Genomic DNA, 21,196 nt, shown 5'->3' on the forward strand with positions numbered 1-21,196 from the left:
TCACAGAGCCCTCTGACTGAACTGGAACCCCACCATCTGCAGGGACTTAGCTCAGATATTAACTAATAGAATGCCTCTGGTCTCTCTTCCCCTGACATCCCAAGACCACCTACAGCCTAGGAAACTGTGTCTGTGTATGTAGGTAGGTAGGTATTACTTGGAGGTCTTCAGGTATTAAGAACTCCAGGAAAGTCGGAAGCATACTGGGAGTGGGTGTGTGTGTGTGGGAGGGGGATTGTTGTGACCCCCTTCCCACCAAGGAGGATCGTTATTAAGTTTGAACAGATTCCTGCGAGTTCTCCATCAACCCCATCTCTTCTCTTGCACTTGCCTTTACAAACACAATATTGATCTTTGTCTTAGCCCTAGTTCCCCTTCAGTCTCCTCCAAAAAGTAAAACAACTTAATAAGTCAGAGCATAAAATAAGTCAGAACAGAGCAATGCAAAAGCAAGCAAATGGATGTGAGCTGCTCCTGGGTTTCCCTGGGCTTTCCCCTCGGGTTTTATCCCGGTGGAGTATCCTGCAAGAACCACGAGGTTAAGAGGTCTGGGGTAAGGATTCCGGGGTCAAGACGCACCGACTCATCTCGGGGTCTCTCGACTACAAAGCAGCGACTGCTGGGCAAAGCGGTGGACGCGCCGCGGAGTTACTCTCCACCTAGCCCCAACTCCCGCCCCAAACCACCCAGCCGCCCGCACTCCCGCCGCAAAACCCAGGGACTTGGGAGGAAGTGGCAGTCACGACTTGGAGAGCTAGCGGAGCGATCTAGGGCTGCCTCAGTTTCCTAAGAGCTGGGAACTGAGAGAAGGGTCTCCTCCATTGAAGTCAGGCAGAGGGGCAGACTCCGACAGTCTCATCCCTCATCTTGGATGCTTTGAGAAAGGAGAGAAACTCTCCTGCGGTGCCCAGAACCGACGCGGGACGCCTGGAGCCGGGCGCAGGCCGCGGGGCGGGGACTCCAACTCGCGCGCTAGGCGACTGTAGTCTCTGGCCCTGCTAGTGGCCGTCGGGGTGGGGGTGGGAGGGCGGAGAGAGGCGGATTAATCCCTTAATTACGCGGTGATCGGCGTGGCACCTGCTTTCTGCCCGCCCGGCTCCCAGGGGACCCCGGCTCTGGGGGGTGGAGAGAGAAGGAAGGAGGAAGGGCGCGCGGAGGCACGCACGGTACCCAGGCGCGCCGGCAGGAGAGCGGCACCGTGGCTGGGGCAGCGCGTAGAGGCTGTGGAGGGGCTTACGGCTCCCGGCCCGCGGGTCTTAGACCCAGGGGCTGGGCCCCGAGCCCCCAGCCCCGGTCCCCACCTGGTCGCGCCATGCTGCGCTACCTGCTCAAAACGCTGCTGCAGATGAACTTGTTCGCGGACTCCTTGGGCGGGGACATCTCCAACTCCAGTGACCTGCTCTTCGGCTTCAACTCCTCAGTGGCGGCGCTCAACCACAGCCTGCTGCCCCCCGGAGATCCTTCTCTCAACGGTAAGACCCTGCCCCACGGGGACTTCAGATCCAGGGATGGGGGTAAGGTGCGAGGGAGGCGCGGACGGGGAAGTCCAAAGCGCTCCTGCCTTGAGGTCCGGGACCAAGCGGCGCTCTCCAGCGCTTCCCAGCGCCTCCCGGGTGGTGGGGACCAATGGGTAGTTTGGGGCTTAACACATCTTAGTGATAATATCGTCGGGAGGTCGAGGGTTTGGGAGGAGATGGCCACGGAGTCCACCACTTCTCGCCTCCCCAACCGACGCCCACGGCCACCCCAGGTGAGAAGAACCGGAGCACGGGAGGCCCGGACCCACTGCGCCGAGGGTAGAGGAGGGGGCGCGGTCACCCGAGGGCCTGGGCCAAGCCGGGCCACTCGATGACCCACCCAGGCCGCAGGTTTCCCTTCGGGAGCCTAAGTTTTCCAAGAACTCACTTAGGACGAGGGTGATGACGCCAAAATGTTTAATGTGTTTGCTACAGAAGACGACAGCGGCGGCGACCGTTTCAGGGAAACTTACAAGTTTGCCCCTCAGAGGTAGAACTCACTGCAGGCCCACCCCGGCAGAGCTGCGGCAGGCGGGCAGCGCCGGCGGGGAGGTCATTACCTCTAATTACGGTGATTAATAAATGACTGAGACAGCGCGCTATCCCGGAGCGCGGCGGGGCGGCGGCGAGAGGGGACCGCCGGGGGTTTGGAGAGAGCCGGATGGCGCCCCTGCCGGCCACATCGGAAACTCGCGCTTCCCTGAACACCTTTGCGGTTGATCCCTCTTTGGAGGTCACAGCCTCCATCCCTCTGCCTCTACCCACCCCAGTCTATCAGCACCGTGCTGGGGACTGCAAGGTGGCCAGAAAGAAGACCGGGCCAAGAGTGTGTTTGTGAGCGGGGTGCTCCAGGTGCTGGGGGAGGAGCCCCAGAGCCCCATTAGCATGGCCATTAGCTATTCATTAGCTGCTGCGAAGCATCTCCTGAGACCGGGAATGACAGGGAAGAAATTCCAGAGAAAGGGCGCCCGCAGCTGTGTCTACAGGAATTAAGGGGAAAGAGCCGATGAGAAGGGCGTGGTATGTATGCAGGGAGCACGGAGGAAGAAATTGGGGAACGATCTGGGATTTCCCAGTCTCTTGACCCTCCTAGGTTCCTAAGGGGAAGCACAGCACGCTCCCCACAGACACTTTGGAAACCTCTCTGCTCCCCCAGCGCTCTTATAGAGTGTTGTCGCCACACATCGCCTCCTTTAAACTCGAAAATGTAAGGAGGTGCGTTGATGGTCACATTTTGCGGCTGAGGAAGCAAACTCAGAAAGGATGAATAATATCCCAGTAGTCACAAAAGCAGTGTAAAGTTTGACAATAACCAATTCCCATTACACCTGAGGATATGTGAAGGGCGGAAAGGGAATATTGGAGCCTGAAAAAGTCTGATTCGGGTGGAAACTGTAGAGATCAAGGTAAGGTAAGGCGGGCCAGGGAGAAAGAGCCCTTAACTAAGGGCAGATTAGCCATATTCATGGCACCTTCTCCCAAGTTCTTTACATACACCATGGTCTTATGACAATCCATCACAACTCCCACATACAGGTAATGAAACTTCGACCCAGAGAAGTTCATAATTTGCCCTAGTTCTTACAGCTAGGAAGTGTTGGCATCTGAGATTCCAACCCTGGTCAGCTCCATAACATTTCTTGAGCATTAACCACTACAGGGCTGCCCACCGAGGGTCTGGTCTGCCTGAATGGGGACCGGAATGGGATAGAGGAGAAGAGACAAGTGAGAAACAGAGATTTCCATCCAGGATGGAGGAAATCAAGAAAAATTTCTTCCTTCCCTAAGTGGGAGGGAAACTGATCTTCCTGTCCCAAACCAGTTAAATACATTTTCCCCAGGAGAGCACCAGGCTGGGGGCAAACCTTGCAGCTTTGTCTCAAGAACTTCTGAGAGCCGGCGCTGAAAATGAAACTCAGTACCAATCAGTGACTGGAAGCAAGAGGTCCCCGTGGGTTTTGGAACAGGGCCAGGGTGGGGATGGGCGGGAAGGCAGAGAACCGAACTGTGGAGTGGTCCTTGGTTAGTTAAGGACACCAGGTTAGGCGAGGCGGCAGCGACGCCTACTGGCCACTACGGGTTAGAAATCCATTTTTGACGAAGCTGGGGGTGGCGTGTCTGAGCTCAACCAGCTCCTGGATCCTGGGTCCCAAACTGAAGATGAAAAGCGAGCAGAAGTCTGTAGACCAAGTGAGAGGCAGGAGCAGACACGCGGGTGAACAAATCTGAATGACCAAGAAAAATTAGAGGATTCTTAGTCTCTCTTGGCTACATCAACCTGTAGAATAATCTGTTGAAAACTATGCCTTCTCAGAAAAGGAGCGTTACTCACTTTTCCATCCTCATTTGCGTTCAATTCTTGTGACTTAAAAAGACCAGGAAATGTGGTTATCAGGGGGTGTCTGTGAGAAGGGCACTGTGCCCAGTTACAGAATCCAGGTTAAGGGCCGCTTCCAGTTCCAGGCCACAGTCTTCTTCCCTTCTTCTTCCCTTTCCTAAGGAGATCCCCAGACAGGGCCTCAGTCTCTCCATTTCGGTGGACAACCAAGTGTCAGCTCTTCACAGATCGGGGATGATCCGTGAACCAGCTCTGCTGGGGGACTGAAAACCAGTCGACTAGAGTCGTGGTCTACTTGCCAAGCCGTGATCCAGTCACTTTGCACTTGAACTTGGCATGAAAGGAGGCCGGGGTCTTCAGCCTTTCTAGGAGCTTGCGTCCTCTACTTATCCCTGTTCGCAGGCATCTCCTTTCCTGCCTAAGAACATGCGGGGAAGATGCCTAGAAGGAGAAACTTGACCTTATCCAGAGAGAGGGTGGGCGGATGGGTTCTTTTTCTCTCTGGAGGCTCGGGCTCTCCCCTGATCTCCGGGTCTGAGTGCTCTGCGCCATCCACCCCATCTCAGGGTCAAGGATCGAACCGGAGGACGCAATGCCGCGCATCGTGGAGCAGCCGCCAGACCTGCTAGTCTCCCGAGGCGAGCCGGCCACGCTGCCCTGCCGCGCGGAGGGCCGGCCCCGGCCCAACATCGAGTGGTACAAGAATGGGGCGCGCGTGGCCACGGCGCGCGAAGACCCGCGCGCCCACCGCCTGTTGCTACCCAGCGGCGCCCTCTTCTTCCCGCGCATCGTGCACGGGCGCCGCGCGCGGCCAGACGAGGGTGTCTACACTTGCGTGGCGCGCAACTACCTGGGGGCAGCGGCTAGTAGAAACGCCTCTCTAGAAGTGGCAGGTAGGAGTCTGCTGGTCGCTGCCAGAGCTTCGGGGAGGTGGGAGGGTAGCGGGTAATCCCATCCGAAGCCAGTCCCAACCTCACCCCATCAGCAGCCTCCCTTAAACCTCCTTGGCCAGAGGAGGAAGCGGGCCTGGTCTTGTCGCAGCCGGCGAAGAGTTCCGGCCTGCGGTGGTGATCCAGCTCTTCACCCAAACACTTTCCTGCGTCCTCACCCAGTTATGTCAGCCCACACCCTAGTTATTCCTCTGGTCATTCATTCTGGCTTTCTCTCTTTCCTCCTCTCTCCAGTCCTCCGAGATGATTTCCGGCAGTCTCCTGGGAACGCGGTGGTGGCAGTGGGGGAGCCAGCTGTAATGGAATGCGTGCCCCCCCGCGGCCACCCAGAGCCTTCGGTGTCCTGGAAGAAGGATGGTGTTAGACTCAAGGAGGAGGAGGGGAGGATCACGGTGAGGGGTGAGACCGGGGCTGGGGATCTCACTGGGAGCCAGGTCCTGACCGGGAACATCCTGAAGGTCAGGCCTCTAGGCTAGAGGTCTGGGACAAGTGTCAAAGGAGGAAGGTCTGAATCTAAAGGTCTTGGAAAGGGTTGGGGACGGGGGCGGGGGGAAATGTCCTGGAAGCAGTAAGAGATTTTAAATTGGGGCATTAGCTGACGAGAGGCTGAAAGTCAGCATGGGTAGGATGGAATTGGTGTAAGAAGGTGGGGGTATGATGCCCCATGGATGGTGGGAGGTGGTCTGGGCTACGGGAGCAAAGATACACCTGAGCTCTACGTTGGGCAAATCACTTAAGGATTCCTCAGAGGGCTTCCCTGGTGGCTCAGATGGTAAAGAATTTGCCTGCAGTGCAGGAGACGAGGGTTCAATCCCTGAGTCAGGAGGATCCCCTGGAGATCCTCCAGTGGGTTGCATGGCAACCACTCCAGTATTCTTGCCTGGAGAATCCTATGGACAGAGGAGCCTGGCAGGCTCCATGGGGTCACAAAGAGTGACTACTGCTACTATAAGTGGGTCGACTTCACTGGTCTGCTTCATTGGCTTGCTTCGAGGATCAAATAAAAAGTGTGCTTTCATGGCTATAAAGGACCAAAGTCTCCCTGATTACTCTGCAGATCCGTGGAGGGAAGCTGATGATGTCACATACTTTCAAGAGCGATGCAGGGATGTATGTGTGCGTGGCCTCCAACATGGCAGGAGAACGGGAGAGTGGGGCAGCCAAACTTATGGTCCTGGGTAGGCTTGTGCAGGTTGGGAGTTACGGGAGTGGGCGGCCCGGGGAGTTAGTAGCTGTGCAGACCCGAGGACTCTTCACTCCCCCCACCCCTCCACAGAGCGTCCCTCCTTCCTGCGTAGACCAGTCAATCAGGTGGTCCTGGCTGGTGCCCCCGTGGACTTCCCGTGTGAGGTGCAAGGGGATCCCCCTCCTCGTCTACGCTGGCGCAAGGAGGATGGGGAACTGCCCACAGGCAGGTGAGAAGCCCCCTCCTACTGCCTGTAAGGAGACCCAATCAGCTCAAGAACATACCCAGCCCTAGAAAACTGGAAAAAGAAAACGAAGGTAGATGCCTCTCACTGGACCATGTGGTCTGTTCCCAGAGCCTGTGGCCCTGCCCCAACCAGTCCCCACCTCCATTCACGGGTCCATGAGTACCAGTTAATGTCCCTGCAGAGGTCTACCTTGTCCTTATGTACCCCGATTCTGGTGTCCATCCTGGGGGATGTGAGAAGGGGTCTGTAGTTGTGGCCAACCCAGCCTGGGGGTGGGGAGGGGAGCAGGTACGAGATCCAGAACGACCACAGCCTTCGGATCGGGCGTGTGAGCGCTGAAGACCAGGGGACATACACCTGTGTGGCGGAGAACAGCGTGGGCCGCGCTGAAGCGTCCGGCTCCCTCATCGTTCACGGTGAGCCCCCCCCACCACCATCCTGACTGGCCTTGGCAGGCATGGGACAGGGGCAGATGGAGGATGGGTGGAGGTGGAGAATTCGGAGACAGGACAGAGCAGGAGATATTCGTGGGTCCCCAGAGACTCCAGTGTTCTTGCCTGGAGAATTCCCGTGGACTGAGGAACCTTGCGGGCTACAGCCCCTGGGGGTTGCCAAGAGTTGGACATGACTAAGCACACACACCATGAAACTTCTAGGAGGAGAGGAAGGAGGAGAAAGCTAAACAGGCTTGAGCAGGAGACAGACATCTGCTCCTGCCTAAGTGAAGCTCAGGCTTCTCTCTCCTGTTCCTTCCGCCTCCCTTCTTAGTGCCCCTGACTCCCTGTTCCTTTATCTCCCTCCCTTTCCCAGTCCCACCCCAGCTGGTGACCCAACCCCAGGACCAGGTGGTGGCTCCTGGAGACAGCGTGGCTTTCCAGTGTGAGACCAAAGGAAACCCGCCGCCTGCCATCTTCTGGCAGAAGGAGGGAAGTCAAGTAGGTGGCCAGCTCCCAGGGCCTGTCCGCAGCTCCTCCTCTGGGTCTCAGCCTCCCTCCTCTCACATTCTGCAAACTTCTCTCTGGGCTTCGGTCTTACCCTTCCTCCCAGAAACCCGTGCAGGTTATTTGGGAGGATTAAATAAGAAAATGAATATAAAAGGCCTGGAACAAAGGAGAATATAGTTAGGTGGCAGGGAACAGTCCTATATGGGAATTCCTTGGAGAATCTTTCTGTTTTGGACAAGGCTATCCAGAGGATGTGGGCTTTCTGGGTGGCACTTGTGGTAAAGAACCCGCCTGCCAGTGCAGGAGATATAAGAGACTTTGGTTCGATCCCTGGGTTGGGAAGATTCCCCTGGAGAAGGGAGTGGCTACCCATTCCAGTATTCTTGCCTGGAGAATCCCCATGGACAGAGGACCCTGGCGGGCTACAGTCCATGGGGTCGCAAAGAGTCAGACACGACTGAGCAACTTAACACACACGCATATGCTGAGGATGTAGCTGATCCAATTAGGTCCTTCCTCCTCCCCACGCCTGGGCCTGGACTTTAACATTCTGCTCTAGAAAGGGAGTTTCATACCAAAGCTGCCCACGGTAGAACGTGACAGGCTCACCTACTTACGAAAGACTTCCAGCAGGGGGAGCTCACAGTCACCCCGCTTTAACCACAGACATATCTCAGAATTCTGAGATGAGCCTGTCATGTTCTACCCTGAGCGGCTTTGGTATGGAACTCAGCATAAAACAAAATCGACCCGGGGTCTCCCGCATTGCAGGCTGATTCTTTACCAGCTGAGCTACCAGGGAAGCCCATAAAACAAAATTTAAGTCTCTTTAAACCCTCCCCACTAGGAAACCAGGTCACCACCACCTCACTGCATATCCACAGCCCCAATTTTTCAATATCTTTTCTAGCACTGCAAACTGCTACAATTTTAATTATATTCTTAAGTGAATAAAAATGCTGATAATAGGGACCTCCCAGGTGGTTCAGTGGCTAAGATTCTGCGCTCCTAATGCTGGGGGGTCTGGGTTTGATGCCTGGTCAGGGAACTAGATCCCATATGCCTCCACTGAGTTCGCATGCCCCAACTAAAGATCCCACATGCTGCAACAAAGACCCGGTGCAACTAAGACCCAGTGCAGCCACATACATAAATATTTTTTAAAATGCTGATGGTAATAGAGGGTGGGAATAGGTATCAGTAAGGGATCAGCATGGTGTCATTTTTCCTGAAACCCAAACCTGCTTCCCTACCTTCTGTGCATCTAAGGTAAAATGTTAGAACTGGGAAGAAGCAGAACATACTTAATATTTCTCAATCTATTGAAAGAGTTTCAGGTAATTACTTGATTTAACCCTTAAAACTATCCTCTAAGAGTCAAATTTGGGGAAATTGGGTCTCAGGAAGGTTAACTAGCTTGCTCAGATTTCCCCAACTAGTACAGCTGGGATGTGTACCCCTAAAACATCTAATGAAACTCCCTTACTGTTGTGAATAGGCTTAACTAGTTTGCCTTAGGTCACAAAACTGGCTAGGGACAGCGATATGAACTAGAACCTTAGGAATCCCCTGGATCCTGGGGTTGCTGAGAATGCGGAGCTCTCCCTGGCAGCTGCCACCGGGCTCTGTTGCTTGCTCTGTCCCCAGGCTCTGCTCTTCCCCAGTCAGCCGCTTCAGCCCACGGGGCGCTTCTCAGTCTCTCCCCGAGGCCAGCTCAGCATCACTGAAGTGCAGAGCAGGGATGCAGGCTACTACGTCTGCCAGGCTGTCAGTGTGGCCGGCAGCATCCTGGCCAAGGCTCTGCTGGAGGTAAAAGGAGGTACGTGCCCATGGAGATAGGGCTGGAAGGAGATAATAGCTGAAAGAGGTCTGTTTTTCTTGAATTCTATGTAATATGTCTGCACGGGGAGAGGCATGTTCCTGGCACATGTCCGTGAAGTTTGGGAATCAGGTAGAGAAGCCACTAATGGATGGCTGATCCCAGGCAGAGACACCACATGGTTATGGAAGCCCCTCCAATATCCAGGGGAGGGGAAATGAAGGGGTAGAGATGAGGACAAGGGGCTGGTTGCCTGAACCCAGGACCCTCCCCTGAGACGCCCAAGTTCTTCCTCTCTCAGCTTCCCTGGAAGGACTGCCTCCCATCATCCTCCAGGGACCAGCCAACCAGACGCTGGCACTGGGCTCCTCCGTGTGGCTGCCATGCAGAGTGAGCGGGAATCCCCAGCCTAGTGTCCAGTGGAAGAAGGATGGGCAGTGGCTGCAAGGGGATGACGTCCAACTCAGTGCAATGGCCAATGGTACCCTGTACATCGCCAGTGTGCAGGTCAGTCTCACTCCTGGAGCCCAGGTAACAGAACGGCCGTGTGTTCTGTGTGCCCCACTCTAGTGCCTGCTGCGACTTGAATTCCGTCTCTGCTCCTCTGCTCTCAGACCACCTAGAGCAGGGGTCCCCAATCTTCAGGCCATGGGCCGGTACTAGTCTGGGCCTCTTAGGAACCGGGCCCCACAGCAGGAGGTGAGCAGCAGGTGAGCAAGTGAAGCTTCACCTGTATTTACAGCCGATCCTTATTGTTCACATAACCGCCTGCGCTCTGCCTCCTATCAGATCAGCGGTGGCTGGCATTAGATTCTTACAGGAGTGTGAACCCTCCTGTGAACCGCACATGGGAGGGATCTAGGTGGCCTGCTCCTTATGAGAATCATCCCCAAACTACCCTCCTATTCATGGAAAGATTGTCTTCCATTTTGGCACTGGTCCCTGGTGGGACAGCATCCTCCCCATCCTCCTATACACCCACCCCCACCCTTCGCCTTGCCCTGCTCACTCCCAGCGTGCCAGTTCCTCCACCCTCTCCTGCAGGAGGGGCACATGGGATTCTATAGCTGTGTGGCCAAGAGCTCCACGGGGGAGGCCGCCTGGAGTGGCTGGCTTAGGAGGCGGGGTGAGTTTTTCCTGTGTTCTCTTGGTTTTTGCCAGCACTCTTCTCCAAATTGCCCTCAAAGGTGGTCAATGCCTCCCCACCAAACCCCAGAACTGGTTTTATCTTCCAAAGGCCATGGCTGTGGCTGTGGGGGTGGGGAAGAGGACAGAAGTGGTACCCGTGGGAGCAGATATGAGCAGGGTCAGTTCACTCTGTCCCCCGCTCCTACGTCACCATTCTCAAGGCTCCTCTGGGAAGGAGGATGATTACATCGGGGCCATCTTTTCCCCATCCTTCTACTCAAAGATTATCTCCTCACTGCAGAAGACTGGGGAGCAACATCAGACCCCCCTACAGAACCCAGTACGCCTCCGGGACCTCCCTCGCAGCCTGTGGTCACTGAGATCACCAAGAACAGCATTACTCTGACCTGGAAGCCCAACCCACAAGCTGGGGCCACAGTCACCTCGTATGTGATAGAGGCCTTCAGGTACGGAGGAAGTTTCCCATGCAAACCTGGAAAACTACCCAGAGGCACTCCTGCGTCCTCAAAGTCTTGGCTGTGGTGGGAAGAGGTTTACCAGTTCTATCTCCCTAGCTCAGGAACAGTTAGAGGGGGGCGACAGAGAGGGATGAGAGGGAATAGACAGCTTGGGCTGGCACAGCCCTGTCGCCTCATTCTTGTAGCCAAGCCGCTGGTAACACGTGGCGGACCGTGGCGGATGGCGTGCAGCTAGAGACACACACGGTCAGCGGTCTGCAGCCCAGTACCACCTACCTCTTCCTGGTGCGAGCTGTGGGAGCCTGGGGCCTCAGTGAGCCCAGCCCCGTCTCTGAGCCTGTCCGCACCCAGGGTGAGTAAGGCCCGGATCTCTGGATCACAGGTATGGCATGCAATGCCGCAGAGCATCCTCTGCCCACAAGTCATGGCACCTACCTGGTTCCAGCTTCTGTCCTGGTGGCTGGGCCTGGAATAGGAAGTCATGCTTCCCTTTCACTGAGGGGACAAGAGAAGAGGAGAGAGATTGATTCAGTCATCTTGGTAACTGCTCCCTTCTGATCCTTTACTTATAGCTAACAGGACTAGAAGGAAACTTGGAGGGGCATCTTCATGTAAGAGATGAGGAACAAGGCCTTTAAAGATGCATATAGGGAATCCCCAGGCGGCCCAGTGGTTAGGACTCCATGCTTCCTTCCACTGCAGGGAGCACAGGTTCAACCCCTGTTCAGGGAACCAATATTCTGCATGCCATGCATTAAGGCAAAGAAAAAAAGAAAAACCACATAAATCTGCAAAGAACCGACTCATTGGAAAAGACCCTGATGCTGGGAAAGATTGAAGGCAAAAGGAGAAGAGGGTGGCAGAGGATGAGATGGTTAGATAGCATCACCAACAGAGTGGACATGAATCTGAGCACTAACTCTGGGAGATAGTGAAGGACAAGGAAGCCTGGCCTGCTGCAGTCTGTGGGGTCTCAAAGAGTTGGACACAAGTTAGCAACTGGTAACACAACAAATATATGCAGAAAGCTGCATACCCTGGCCCACCTCTGGAAACCCTTGCCCTGACCAGCCCTCTCCTGACCCTGGGATGGGCTCCAAAGTATTAAGTAGTGGTTTGTGGGGCAGGGCAGGGGTGGGACATACACATGCCCTTAGTCCTGACTCCCCATCCCAGAGGCCCTTGCTGAGTGGGCTGTTTGGTCAACAGACAGCAGTCCATCCAGGCCAGTGGAGGACCCGTGGAGAGGCCAGCAGGGACTGGCCGAAGTGGCTGTGCGTCTGGAGGAGCCCGTGATCCTTGGGCCCCGGACTCTGCAGGTGTCCTGGACCGTGAGTGTGGCCCAGGGATGAGCGTAAGGGCAGGCATGATGATGGGGGACACAGGAGAACGTGTATGGGAGTGTGCGAGGTGCGTGGCTGGGGAAGACAGGTGAGCGGAGGACGGGCTGGGACAGGAGGACTTGTTGCCTCCAGCCCCTCCTCTGGCATCCTCTGTCCTGTCTCCCGTAGGTAGACGGCCCAGTCCAGCTGGTGCAAGGTTTCCGGGTGTCTTGGAGGGTAGCAGGTCCTGATGGGGGAAGCTGGTCGGTGCTGGACCTACCATCCCCAAGTCAGCAAAGTACTGTGCTAAGGGGACTCCCCCCAGGGACCCAAGTCCAGATCAAGGTGCAAGCTCAAGGCCAGGAGGAGCTGGGGGTTGAAAGCCCCTTGGTGACCAGGAGCATTCCTGAGGAGGGTAAGGGAGTGGGGCACAGCGCTGATGGCTGGACAGGAGGGAAGAGAGAGAGAGGGGAGGAGGAAGGTTTGCCTGGGGAGGGCAAGGGGTGGGGGGTGGGGGGAGGAGACACGCCTCTCAGTTCCCTAAGAGGTTAGACCTGGGAGGATGAGCAAGGCTGGGGCTGGAGGGGCAGCTTGCAATGACTGTCTGTGTCCTTCTCACCATGCTCCACCCTGGCCCAGCCCCCAGTGGTCCCCCCCAGGGAGTGGCCGTGGCCTTGGGGGGTGAAGGCAACAGCAGTATCACTGTGTCCTGGGAACCTCCGCTCCCCTCGCAGCAAAATGGGGTCATCGAGGAATACCAGGTGCAGGGGTTGAGAAGGGCCTGGGTGGGCCGGCTGGCGGGGGAGGGAGAGGGAGGACCTCGGGGTTAGGATCAGGGAGGAGGGATCCTAGGACTGGCTTTGGGACTGGAGGTGAGGTCCGGGGAGAGGAGAGAGGTTTCAGAGTGCTCTCTCCGAGTGAATTACGCCTGGCTGAGGCGTCATTCCCACCATGTAGAGATCCACTCTGACTCTCTAAGCCCGGGTCTCGGCCTCCCCAGATCTGGTGCCTGGGCAATGAGAGCCGCTTTCATCTCAACCGGTCCGCGGCGGGCTGGGCGCGCTCGGCGGTACTGCGGGGACTGCTGCCCGGTCTCGTCTACCGGACCCAGGTCGCGGCGGCCACCAGCGCGGGCGTGGGCGTGGCCAGCGCCCCGGTGTCGGTGCAGCTGCGTGAGTCCGGAGCGGGTGGGAGGGAGGAGCCGGGGTTTCGGGGAGTGGGGTGAGGGGTGTCCTGGGGTAGGGGTGCCTCTACTCCCCTCACCTCTCTGACCCCCGCAGCGTCCCCGCCGGAGCTGGAGCCTGGGCTCGAGGCGGGTCCGGGGCTGGGGGAGCGGCTGGCGAGGGTGCTGCGGGAGCCCGCCTTCCTCGCGGGCAGCGGCGCCGCCTGCGGGGCGCTGCTCCTCGGGCTCTGCGCCGCCCTCTACCGGCGCCGGAGGCAGCGCAAGGAGCTCAGTCACTACACCGGTGAGAGCCCGGCCCGGGGGTACCCGGGCGGCTGGGAGGCTCGAAGGAGGGGTGAGCGGAACCTTGAGATCTCGCTCCCCCAGGGAGGGAGGCGCGGAGGATGGAAAGAGAGAAAGAGTTCAGTTCAGCTCAGTCGCTCAGTTGTGTCCGACTCTCTGAGACCCCATGGACTGCAGCACGCCAGGCTTCCCTGGCCATCACCAACTCCCCGAGCTTGCTCAAACTCATGTCCATCGAGTCGGTGATGCCATCCAACCATCTTATCCTCTATCCTCCCCTTCTCTTCCTGCCTTCAAGCTTTCCCCGCATCAGGGTCTTTTCAAATGAGTCAGGTCTTCTCATCAGGTGGTCAAAGTATTGGAGCTTCAGCTTCACCATCAATCCTTCCAGTGAACATTCAGGACTGATTTCCTTTAGGATGGACTGGTTTGATCTCCTTGCAGTCCAAGAAGCTCTCAAGAGTCTTCTCCAACACCAGAGTTCAAAAGCATTGGTTCTTTGGTGCTCAGCTTTCTTTGTAGTCCAACTCTCACATCCATACATGACTACCGGAAAAACCATAGCTTTGACTAGATGAACCTTTGTTGGTAAAGTCAAGTTTCTGCTTTTTAATATGCTGTCTTGGTTGGTCATAGCTTTTCTTTCAAGTAGCAAGCGTCTTTTGATTTCATGGCTGCAATCACCATCTGCATTGATTTTGGAGTCCAAAAAAATAAAGTCTGTCACTGTTTCCACTGTTTCCCCATCTATTTGCCATGAAGTGATGGGACCGGCTGCCATGATCTTAGTTTTCTGAATGTTGAGCTTTAAGCCAACTTTTCCACTCTCATGTTTCACTTTCATCAAGAGGCTCTTTAGTTCTTCGCTTTCTGCCATAAGGGTGGTATCATCTGCATATCTCAGGTTATTGATTTTTCTCTCGGCAATCTTGATTCCAGCTTGTACTTCAGGAGGGACTCAGCTGCTGGTGGGGGTGGAGGGTGGGGGAGAGGTCACGGGAGGGGTCTCACTTGAGTTCAGCCCCTTGGACAGAGTAGGGTGCCCACGATGTAATCGCCAGCGGTCGGGACTGCCGGGAGGGGGGGGAAAGGGCGGAGTCCAGAGGGGCGGAGTCCAGAGGGGGCGGAGCCTGCAGAGGTGAGATTCTGTCCTTTAGATTCCTGGTGTACGTGGAGGAACAAACTCTGCAGTCAGCCCCAGTAGAGAAGTGGGCTTCCCAGGTGACGCTAGTGGTAAAGAACCTGCCTGCCAATGCAGGAAATGTAAGAGACGCGAGTTCGATCCCTGGGTTGGGAAGATGCCTTGGAGGAGGACATGGTCACCCACTCCAGTATTCTTGCCTGGAGAATCCCTTGGACAGAAGAGCCTGGCGGGCTACAGTCCATGGGGTCATAAAGAGTCGGACACGACTGAGTGACTAACACTTTCAGTAGAGAAGGAGCAAGTCTGGTGGAGGGAGGGAAACTCACTTCCTGGAGCCTGGGGGCTGGAAGAGGGAGTGTGGCCGGGATCCCAGGTGGTAAATTGTCAAGCCAGTCTGGATGGAAGGGAGGAGGGCCCACTGAAAGGAGGAGACTTGAGTTCTCCTTCTTCCTGGGACGGGCCCTGTCTGGAAAGATCTGAGGTCTCTTAGATCAAAAGGTTCTGTCTTGGCTACATGCAGGAATCACTTGGGGAGCTTTAGAAAAATACTGATGCCTGAGTCAAAGCCCTAGGAATCCCAATGAACTTGGTCCAGGGTACCGCCCGAGTGGCGTAATTAGGACCAGAGACAAGGAGTGGACAGGAATGTGGATATTTCTGACTTTTCTTCCCATTACCCCTCTTCTTTCTCCCATGGGTTCCTTTTCGGAAGCCTCCTTTGCCTACACACCTGCAGGTAAGACATCTAGCTCTGCCTCCGGGGTGGGGAGTGGGGTTCAGATCCCAGGTAGGGGCGCTTCTCACAGCCTCCCCCTCATCTTCCCCAGTGTCGTTCCCACATTCAGAGGGCCTGTCGGCAGCCAGTTCCAGGTAATTCTCTCAGCTCAGCTCCCAAGGATGATCCCCTCCCCCAAGAGACCAGTCCCTCTGTCCCCATACCTGTCTGCCTCCTGGGGCTGAGCTTCTCCCTCCTCCCACCCCACACCCCCCATTTCGGTCCTCATCTCCCGTTACCCCTGCCTTCCTTACTTTGCTGGCCTCTGCAGGCTCTCTGACCCCAGGTTTCACCTGCTGTCCCTCAGGCCACCAATGGGCCTTGGCCCTGCTCCCTACCCGTGGCTGGCAGACTCGTGGCCTCACTCATCTCGGAGCCCCTCAGCCCAGGACCCCAGGGGAAGCTGCTGCCCAAGCAACCCTGACCCAGATGACAGATACTACAATGGTGAGGAGGGCTGATTCTCTCCGGGGAGGGTGCAGCAGCAGGAGGCCCCACATCCCCTCTCCTCTCCACTGCTGGGGTAAACTGAAGGGGGCCAGGGCGTCCCTGTCTTGCTGAGGCTGCTCTGTCCTTGGGAGGCTCTTGGGAGTTGCGGGAGACTCTCTCGTGCTTAACCTTTACCCTGGCTTAGGGTTGGGGAAGATCACCAGCTTCCCTGGTGGCTCAAATGGTAAAGAATCTACCTGCAATGCGGGAGACCTGGGCTCGATCCCTAGGTCGGGAAGATCCCCTGGAGAAGGGAATAGTTCTCCACTCCAGTATTCTTGCCTGGAGACTTTCATGGACAGAGAAGCCTGGTGGCCTACAGTCCATGGAGTCCCAAGTATTTGGACATAGCTGAGCAACTAATACACACACAAACTTTACCCCCAGCTTGGGGTGGGGGGAAGAAATGGGATCTCCTTTCGCCCTCCATTCTCCTGTCATCCTGTATTTTCCTGTCTCTGCCCCGTTTGCTCCCCTGGGCCTCCCGCTCTCTCCCGCTCAGAAGCAGGGATCTCCCTTTACCTGGCTCAGACGGCCCGGGGCACAGCCGCCTCTGCTGAGGGTCCTGTCTACAGCACCATTGACCCGGCCGGAGAGGAGCTGCAGACCTTCCATGGGGGGTTCCCCCCACATCCCTCAGGGGATCCAGGCACCTGGAGCCCGTATGCTCCCCCAGAATGGAGCCAGGGGGACAGTGGTATGACTCCAGTTCCCAGCACCCCCCTTTTGAGCTGTGAGCAGCACCTCCCCAAGAGCATCCCCCACCCTTCCCCTCTGGGACCTAGCGCAGCACTTCCTTCTGATGTGTCTCACCTCTGCCTCTTTCCTGCCTGTGTCTTTTGCGCCCCCATCCTGTTCTCAGGAGCCAGGGGAGGCAAAGTGAAGCTTCTGGGAAAGCCTGTACAGATGCCCTCTCTCAACTGGCCAGAAGCCCTGCCTCCCCCGCCACCCTCCTGTGAACTGAGCTGCCTAGAGGGGCCTGAGGAGGAGCTGGAGGGCAGGTAAGGATGCTCGCTGCCTGCAGATGCCTGTACACAAGGGCCCAGCCCAGGCCTCCTGCCGGGGCAAGGAGGGAGAAGATGCTGGGAGAAGAAGGGAAGGGGCAACGGGAGGTCAAAGGGAGGGAATGAAGCTATTCAGTCATCCTTACCCTCCTGCCTCTTTGCCCCCAGCTCAGACGCAGAGGTGTGGTGCCCACCGATGCCTGAGAGGAGCCATGCGGCAGAGCCCAGCTCCGGTGGGGGATGCTTGATCCCTGCGTCCCGAGGAGAAACCCCTTCGCCCACACCTTCCTATGGGCAGCAGTCCACGGCCACTCTCACCCCTTCACCTCCTGACCCTCCCCAGCCCCCCACTGACCTTCCCCATCTCCACCAGATGCCCAGGTAGGGAGGTATATAGTACCTTGCATGTTACAGCCCTCTGTACGTATTTACTCAGTGCGTGGATGGATGGATGAACACATGGATGGATGGATGAATCTGGGGTCCGGAGGTCTCATGACCATATCGGGGTGGAAGTGTGACGTGGGGAGAAATGTGGAAACAGACAAAGTCTCTCACTCCCTTCAGACTTTCTCCATCAGAGTGACCCGGCAAGCTTCCTGGGGCATTTCAGAGATGGCTTTCCTCATACTGCACTGGGGTGGGAGCCTTGGGGGCATGCTGTGTCTTATTCATCTGAGTATTAGGCTGACTGATTAGCCCAGTGCCTGCTACAGAGTAGGCACTTAGTGTTTGATGAGCAAACAAATGCAGTCTCGTGTCATTGCAGGAGGGTGCCCCTCGGGCCAAGCTCCCCTCTCAGTGTCTCCCAGCCCACCCTGAGTAGCCACGAAGGGAGGCCCGCCGGCCTGGGTGCTGTCCCCTCCGGCCCCTATCACAGCCCCAGCCCCATCCCTGCTACAGCCGGCAGTGCCCCCGGTGAGTCTGCAGACCCCTCAGCTTGCCCCACACCTCCCCATCTTCCCGAAAGCTTGTTTCCCCTTCACCCTCAAGCCCCTTTCCTGACCCCCTCTCTTGTCCACCCGTCCCGTCTCCCGATGCCGCAGGGAGAGCCCGGCCAGTGCCTGGAGAGCTGACTCCTCCGTTGCACGGGCCCCGTGCCCGAATCCGGAAGAAATCCAAGGCTCTTCCCTACAGGCGGGAGCACAGTCCTGGAGGTGAGGGGGCCGTGAGCCTGGGAGACGGTGACAGGAGTGGGGACAGGCTGGAGGAGGGAGCCAGTGAACCCAAACCTCAGGCTGTTCCTTCACAGGCTCCCGGGGCCAGGGAGTGGGAGTGGGAGAAAGACTGGGGTCAGGAGAAGCAGGGGACCCTGCTGACAGCGGGTCTCTCCCCAGACCTGCCTCCGCCACCCCTGCCGCCACCAGAGGAAGAGGCAAGCTGGGCCTTGGGGCTGAGGGCAGCAGGCAGCATGTCCTCCTTGGAACGGGAGCGGGAGCACAGTGGGGAGAGGAGACTGGTGCAGGCCGCACCCCTGGGGGGCCAGCGGCGCCCCCATCCAGATGGTAAGGAGGGCCATGGCTACAAAGAGGGTGGGCTTTGGGAGGGCAGCCTAGTGTTTGGAGGGTGCCAAGGGTGAGCTCCTTTTCCAGCCAGCTCACCCTTGACCTCCAGCTGGGTTCATGCATCAACATCAAAGGCACTTGTCTCTCTAGCTTTCTCTGGGCAGAATTTCCTTCCAGTTCCCAAATCACATCCTTCCCCAGGACTGGAGCCCAGGTGTAGAATGGGGGCTGGGCGCTCTGTCCCTCCTTCCCCAAGGCCCTCTCTTCATGGGGGGCTCCCTGCAGACTTCTGAGCGCGTGTTACGTCAGGGCCACGGGCTGGGCCGGCTGCTGCTGTGTCTCAGTTCCCAGGATGGTCCGCCCTCCACTCTCCTTCCAGAGCTGGGGTGGCGGTCAGGGCGGCACGGGGCGGGGGGAGGCAGCCCTGTTCGGCCCCCTGCCTGATCCAGCTGCCCTTCTGTCTCCTGCTGCAGAAGAAGCCTGGCTCCCCTACAGCCGACCGAGCTTCCTGTCCCGGGGCCAGGGCACAAGCACCTGTTCCACAGCGGGCAGCAACTCCTCCAGAGGCTCCGGCAGCTCTCGGGGATCCCGGGGCCCCGGCCGGAGCCGGAGTCGGAGCCGGAGTCAGAGCCAAAGGCCCGAACAGAAGCGTGGAGAGGTGGGGGCCGGGGCTGGCCAAAAAATGAGAGTGGGGGGCTAGGGAGGTTGGGCCAAGGGACGATTACAAATAGGAAGGTATCAAGGGCTTGGGGTGGGGTGGGGGAGTGTCAAAAGGAAGGGACCCTGTGAGTAAGGAGCCCGGAGCAGAGGTGACAAAGGATGGACACAGATGACCTAACAGAGGGGCCTGGGCTCCACAGGGGAGCAGGATCAGGAGAGGAGCTGACCAGAGAAGAGGCACATCCCCACTGGCGCCTGTTAGCCCTGGGCCACAGCCTTACAAGCCAGCCTCTCTCTCTCTCTCTCTCTCTCTCTAGGAACCAAGATGACCTTTGACGATAAGCCAGAAGTTCCACGGGGAAAGGCTTGTCCCTGGGCCAGGAATCTGCATGTGAGCCCCTCCCCCTGGTGAATGAGGGCTGAGCAGAGAGGAGCGAGGAGGGGGTCTCCTCCTTCTCGCCATGATGCCTGGGGCTCCCTGAGGAATTGGCTTAGAAGCCAGAGAGCCAGATCTTTCCTTGCCATCTGAGACCCTTCATAAAAAAACACAATAAAGAGAACGGATCAGAGCCCTGAGCCCTGTTTGTCGGGTTTTGAGCAGGACGTAGGGAGGAAGGGGGCTGCGAGCGGGTGTGTATTCTCTGAATTTCTTCAGTCGAAAGCACTAGGTGAGTGCAGGGCTAAGATGCCACCTGTCCTACCTCCAGAAGGAGCTGAACCACCAACTGTCTTCCCAGTTACCACCAGAAGGACTTTCCACAAACCCAACCTCGAGAAACTTATCCAACCGTCCCAGAGCCCCTCTCTCGGTGCCCTCCTCCACAATCCGGAAATACACCCTTTACAACAACAGCGATCTTTCAAAACTCAAAGAAAGGACGAGTTCAAGGGGGGAGTCCTGGTCAAGAAGGAAAAAGAGGCGTTTTCAGACACCCATCCCCACCCTTTCACAGAGGTGCAGACGGCCACCTCTCAGCCAGATTAGCGTGCTAAACTGCTTCAGTTGTGTCTGACTCTTGGCAACCCTGTTAACTGTGGGCCACCAGGCTCCTCTGTCCGTGGGATTCTCCAGGCAAGAATACTGCAGTGGGTTGCCATGCCCTCCTCTAGGGGATCTTCCTGATCCAGCCATCAAACCCGCGTCTCTTATGTCCCCTGCATTGGCAGGGGGGTTCTTTACCACTAGTGCCACCTGGAAAGTCCGATCAGCCAGATTAGGCTCCTAAGAGCCTATTACATAATAATTGGTTAGGCTGGCAGAGAAGTTTTTTAAAAAAAATTTGGCCACAGGACTTCCCTGGTGTTCCAGTGTCGAAGACTCCATTCTCCCAATGCAGGGGGCTGGAGTTCAATCCCTGCTTGGGGAAGTAGATCTAACTAAATTTTTTTAAAAAATCAAAAGAAAATTTTGGCCACGAATGCCATAGTCGCCATCACTCCTGCTCCCACGGCCTGCACCACTCACTGCATAGACCTGGGTATTGCTCAGTGACTGCCTGGGGCTCTCAGGGAATGATGGCTGACCCTCAACCCCAGGCTCTGACCTCCTCTGCCACTTTGACCAAAGTGCATACAAATCTCTTTTTCTCATTTGCCCTGGCATATGAAGTTGGCATGTTTTCAAGAGGGGTTTGACCAGGAAACTACAACAAAATCCTAAAAAGGAAAAGCAGGCAGAGTGGAACGGATGTGTATCCGGCGGGGCACTGAGTCCTCATCCTGAGATCATGACCCTGGTCATGCTGAGTAGTATCCTCGCAGTGTGTGAATCCTGCCCCCGACCTTCCCTGCCACGTGAGGAGGATAAAGCCCTGCCTGGCCTCCGGTGGTTTTCTGTGGCTCAGGCTCTGCAGGTCCTGCTCCTCCTCCATTTCTCTGTCCTGTTCTTTGTCTGAAGGGTGCCCACCAGCCAACCATTACAGGTGGTTCCTACCTTTTGTGAAATGGAGCTACTTCATTTTAAGAAACTATCTGGGACTGATCTTGGGGGCTGGGATTGGTGAGAGCAGAAATCATCTTCATGGGACGAGTTGCTAAGACCTGCAGAACCCGGAAACAGCCCCATCCCGGCCTTTTCTGGATTCTGCTTAAAATCTGAAAGATGCAGGTAATTCTCCCCTTGATGACAGAACAGAAAGAGTAACGGCGGAGGATCAATGAGTGCCTGATGCTGTCCTAACCCAGGTGCCTTCTGCAGGATATGGTGCTCCACGGAGTGATCTCA

At 56.7% G+C, this 21,196-nt stretch overlaps 1 protein-coding gene across 1 annotated transcript; it reads left to right on the forward strand.

The window, feature by feature from the left end:
• The first annotated feature begins 1,312 nt into the window (after positions 1 to 1,312).
• Positions 1,313 to 19,301, forward strand: ROBO3 (roundabout guidance receptor 3). The gene is made up of 28 exons (XM_065937055.1): positions 1,313 to 1,472; positions 4,422 to 4,748; positions 5,040 to 5,197; positions 5,863 to 5,983; positions 6,082 to 6,220; positions 6,527 to 6,654; positions 7,049 to 7,173; positions 8,830 to 9,001; positions 9,303 to 9,508; positions 10,046 to 10,127; positions 10,431 to 10,596; positions 10,794 to 10,960; positions 11,818 to 11,939; positions 12,120 to 12,345; positions 12,570 to 12,691; positions 12,931 to 13,102; positions 13,211 to 13,396; positions 15,252 to 15,275; positions 15,367 to 15,409; positions 15,622 to 15,761; positions 16,306 to 16,500; positions 16,666 to 16,804; positions 16,976 to 17,188; positions 17,577 to 17,725; positions 17,854 to 17,964; positions 18,145 to 18,312; positions 18,786 to 18,970; positions 19,290 to 19,301. Exons 1-28 carry the CDS (start codon positions 1,313 to 1,315, stop codon positions 19,299 to 19,301), a joined length of 4,158 nt encoding a protein of 1,385 aa, XP_065793127.1.
• The last annotated feature ends 1,895 nt before the right edge of the window (positions 19,302 to 21,196 follow it).

The sequence above is a fragment of the Muntiacus reevesi genome, chromosome 5, assembly GCF_963930625.1.
Source record: "Muntiacus reevesi chromosome 5, mMunRee1.1, whole genome shotgun sequence".
NCBI classification, from domain to species: Eukaryota; Metazoa; Chordata; class Mammalia; order Artiodactyla; family Cervidae; genus Muntiacus; species Muntiacus reevesi.

Coding starts and splice junctions, on each gene's coding strand:
- ROBO3 (XM_065937055.1), top strand. CDS start 1,313: ATGCTGCGCTACCTGCTCAAAACGCTGCTGCAGATGAACTTGTTCGCG. Junction 5,198..5,862: donor AGGAGGAGGGGAGGATCACG/GTGAGGGGTGAG, acceptor ATTACTCTGCAG/ATCCGTGGAGGGAAGCTGAT. Junction 18,313..18,785: donor GCGGCGCCCCCATCCAGATG/GTAAGGAGGGCC, acceptor CTCCTGCTGCAG/AAGAAGCCTGGCTCCCCTAC.